Source organism: Oratosquilla oratoria, chromosome 42 (assembly GCF_046742065.1).
Source record: "Oratosquilla oratoria isolate Oo_2021 chromosome 42, ASM4674206v1, whole genome shotgun sequence".
NCBI lineage: Eukaryota > Metazoa > Arthropoda > Malacostraca > Stomatopoda > Squillidae > Oratosquilla > Oratosquilla oratoria.
Genome location: NC_134818.1, coordinates 29,628,784 through 29,632,439, shown reverse-complemented (window position 1 = coordinate 29,632,439; position 3,656 = coordinate 29,628,784). Strand labels below are relative to the sequence as shown.

Here is a 3,656-nt window from a genome sequence, read left to right as displayed (position 1 = left end):
CTACCTTGGTGACTATGGGTAAAAAGAAGTTAATGTCTATAACTATAGCTCAGATCATAGGGTTTGACAAAGCTGGGCTCCAGACAAGAGAAACAGTGTCGAATATTAGTGTGAGTGAGCGTTCTGTGAGAAACTGGGAGAAGCGTTTCAAGGCCAAAGGTGGTGTCGAGTTACCGTCTGCTAAACCTCGGCCTGGTCCCTTGAAGATATGTGTACGTACTTTGGCTGTCTTTAAAGAGCAGATAGAGAGTACACCTACCATAACTGCTAGAGAACCGAAATAAAAAAATCACGTCTGCTCTCTGATGTGTCCATAAGAATAGTCAACAGGCGGGTGGCCGAGCTGGGTTATAGTAGCCACCGGCAGGTTAAGAAAACCATCCTTACCATGCGGCAGGATAAATGTAGGTTCTATTTTGCACTTAAAATATCGTAATTGGACTCCTCAACAGTAGTCTGAGGTACTTTGGAGTGATGAAGCCACCTTCACCGTTACCTGTACTCGTGGTGGACATGTGTACCGGACCAGAGGTAGCGACCCACTAGACCCATGGTACACCTGTGGGACCACCAAACACCCAGAATCGTTCATGGTTCGAAGGCTTCACTGCTTAGGGTTGGTGAACTCATAGCACTCTCCAAAACCAGTATATGAACTAATGTAATTATCTGGAGGTGTTGTGTAACAATTTACGTGATGCGTTTGACAAGCTTTGGGGTACGGTATTTATGCAGGATGGCGCACCGTGTCACACCGCCAGATCTGTAGTTAGGTGGCTTAAGGACTGTGATGTGAGCTTCTTTAATGACTTGCCAGGCAATTTCTGTGACCCACAGGAATATGTGTGACACTCTTCGTAAACGGCTGAGGGACATGGTGAAGCATAAAGGGAGCAGCACCAAGTATTAAAACCTCGGCAAGTGTGTAAATATATTTTTGTGGTACGTGTTTGCCTTTTGGTAAGTGTGTTTGGGGCGGCCGGCATAATGGCGTGACGAGCACTGTAAGTTTGCTACTAGTAATCCGTGGTCTGAATCAAAACTATTTCAGGCAACACTATAAATGTACTTTTAGTCCATGGTGGTGCTTGCCAAGATATTGTCACCAAACTCATTTGACAGGAATTCTTTTGCATGATTATATTTTCATGCTAAAACACTTTGCCTTTCATAGTCATGTCTGCAGTATCATTTGTTTTACCATGAATGTTCAACGGCATAATGATGTGACCTGAAACTTACTGTTGATGAGGTATTAAAGAAAATTGGAAGTCATTTGCATTGATTACTTTTTCAAGTTCACGTAGGAATAGAGTTCATTCTCTATTTGTAGATCTATTGGTGAGCCAGCACATTCCCCATGGTGTTCGTAAAATTCAAACGACTACAGTATCGGGAAAATGATGGAATAAGGGACGTAGGAAGTTTTATTGAAGAATATTTTGGAAAGAAACAGTTTCATAGGCTCAGGCAGTAAAGAGGTATATGAAGAGAGATGAGAGATGGGGTGCTATCTGTTGTTGACACACAAGGACCCGTGGGCGGAGGTCTTGTGGTTCTTCTGAAGACCCTCTAGAGGTTCTTGTCGAAGATGTACTCTCCCAGATCTGTGGGTCCAGCCCGCTTGAGACGGGTGATCATGTCTGCCAACTTCTTGATGGAGTCGACCTGCTCCTCGAGGTAGTTGTCCTCCAGGAACTTGCTCAGGTGAGAGTCGTTCTTACTTCCAGCCTCGAGGTGCATGTCCAGTAGGCTCTGGAAATAAACGGTATTCATATTGAGAGTGAGGGCCTCAAAGCCAAAGGAAAGGGACGACATTATGACACTGAAGTGCAAAGGTTGGGAGTTTGAGTCATTGTAAAGAAAAACTTCGTAACTCGGACGCCAAAGCTTCGGCCAAACTCACTTTGCTGACTTGCTTCTCCAGTTCAAGAGCAGACTGAAGAGCATCGAGGGCACTTCCCCACTCCTGCTGACTGGGTGCCTCCACAGACTGAAGAACGATCCGGCCTCCTCGCTTGTTCTGGTACTGGAATAAGACGTTCACACGATACAGTTATTTCACGAGATGATAACATGGTTTTTTATTAAAGGTTCATGAAACTGTACCGTGTGACTCAATGCTAACCCCACATTAGACAATTTGCAATGTAATGAAACGTGCATACGTTTCTTAATTCTTCTAGAGAAGAGCTATGTCAATAAGACCCACCTCCATGAACATCTCGGCATGATCACGTTCCTCCTTAGACATGGTCTTGCAGAGGGAGGCCAGACCGGGAAGAGCCACGTCGTCGCGGTCGAAGTAGTAGCCCTGGAACACAGGGGCGACTTCAGTAAAGTGTCGAGTGCAGTTATGGGGAGAATATAAAGACGGAATGACTTGGACGAGAAATGAGCTCTGTCCCCTTAGCCGTGTAAACGGCTTCCTTCAGCTGCATATCACTGCCTTACGGCAGCTACAATAAGTTCTCAGGTCATAAACGCAGGAAAAGTGTTAATAGGGATTTACAGGAGATGAGTATAATCCTTCCACTCCTGGGGTAGTTCCATTCAGCTGAACAAAATTGTCAGATAAATTAAGTAGCAAGAGAAAGTCTTATGGAGGGACAAATGATTTCTTTGATTTATACAGAAAGAAGACATAATTCACTGGAAGCATTGTAGAATGTTCTTCTATTCCATGTAGTCATATTTGAAGTTTCCAGATCTCCATTTGTTATCGACCGAGTCAACTGAGTTCCAGAACAAACACGAGTTGTAGCAGAAGGAAAATAACAGATGACTTTGAAAGAAAGAAAGGCATATCTCAAAGTGAGGCTGTGCTCATTAAAATTTCACATGGCAACTCTTGGCACAGTAGAAAGAGAAAATGCAAAACTTGATCTTTTTCCTTACCATGGACATATAGACATAGCTTGCGTATAGCTCCATGTTGATCTGCTTGTTGATGGAGGCCTCGCAGTCCTCGTGGTAGTTCATGCGCACCTGGGTGGCCATGGTGAGGTGGGAAGAAGGGGTGCAACAACGAGAAGATGAAGCTGAGGGTGCTGTGAAACTGCTCGTCCACTCACTGGTGACCCGGAGCGAATTGTGTGACACCCAAAGTCGAACGAAGGTCCATATATACTCCTTGATCTCAGCCCCATAACTCCCACGCCCATTCTTTAGTTATCTTATCGCTATTGTATGTCAATATTAATTAGCTTATAACATGATTTGCAGAAAAAAATTCAGGGTGAGTCGTATAAGAGCTGATTAGCAAACGATTGTCTAAGTCACGCCCCCATAGGAATAAACATGATATCGTTACAAGTGATCCCAGACACCCAATACGTTTGCGATAAAACATCAAAACAATTAGCTGAATTTATATAATGAGTAATCACACTGATAGATATACGGAATGAGGGCGTACACATATATTTTTTCGGAAATTGGTAGCTTGTTGGATCTAGGTGACCTGCGCGAAGATTTGGCTTGGAGTGAAAAGTTGCATTATATGCGCATATATGTTGAAGACAATTATCATTTTTGCCCACAACTTTAACATATTACTCCATTAGGAAAGAAGGGTAGATGATTTTGTGCGGAGGTGCTTGAGGTTGATGTATCGTATAGATATTTGTTTTTCTGGCAATTAGACATAGTCTCAC

The 3,656-nt window shown here is 43.5% G+C and overlaps 1 protein-coding gene across 1 annotated transcript; it reads right to left on the bottom strand.

The window, feature by feature from the left end:
* Positions 1-1,413: 1,413 nt before the first annotated feature.
* LOC143021414 (ferritin-like) lies at positions 1,414-3,097 on the bottom strand. Its single transcript, XM_076178861.1, has 4 exons — positions 2,899-3,097; positions 2,213-2,314; positions 1,907-2,029; positions 1,414-1,755 (listed from the first exon to the last, which is right to left on the bottom strand). The coding sequence occupies exons 1-4, from the start codon at positions 2,998-3,000 to the stop codon at positions 1,573-1,575; spliced, it is 510 nt and encodes a 169-aa protein (XP_076034976.1). The 5' UTR covers positions 3,001-3,097; the 3' UTR covers positions 1,414-1,572.
* Positions 3,098-3,656: the final 559 nt, after the last annotated feature.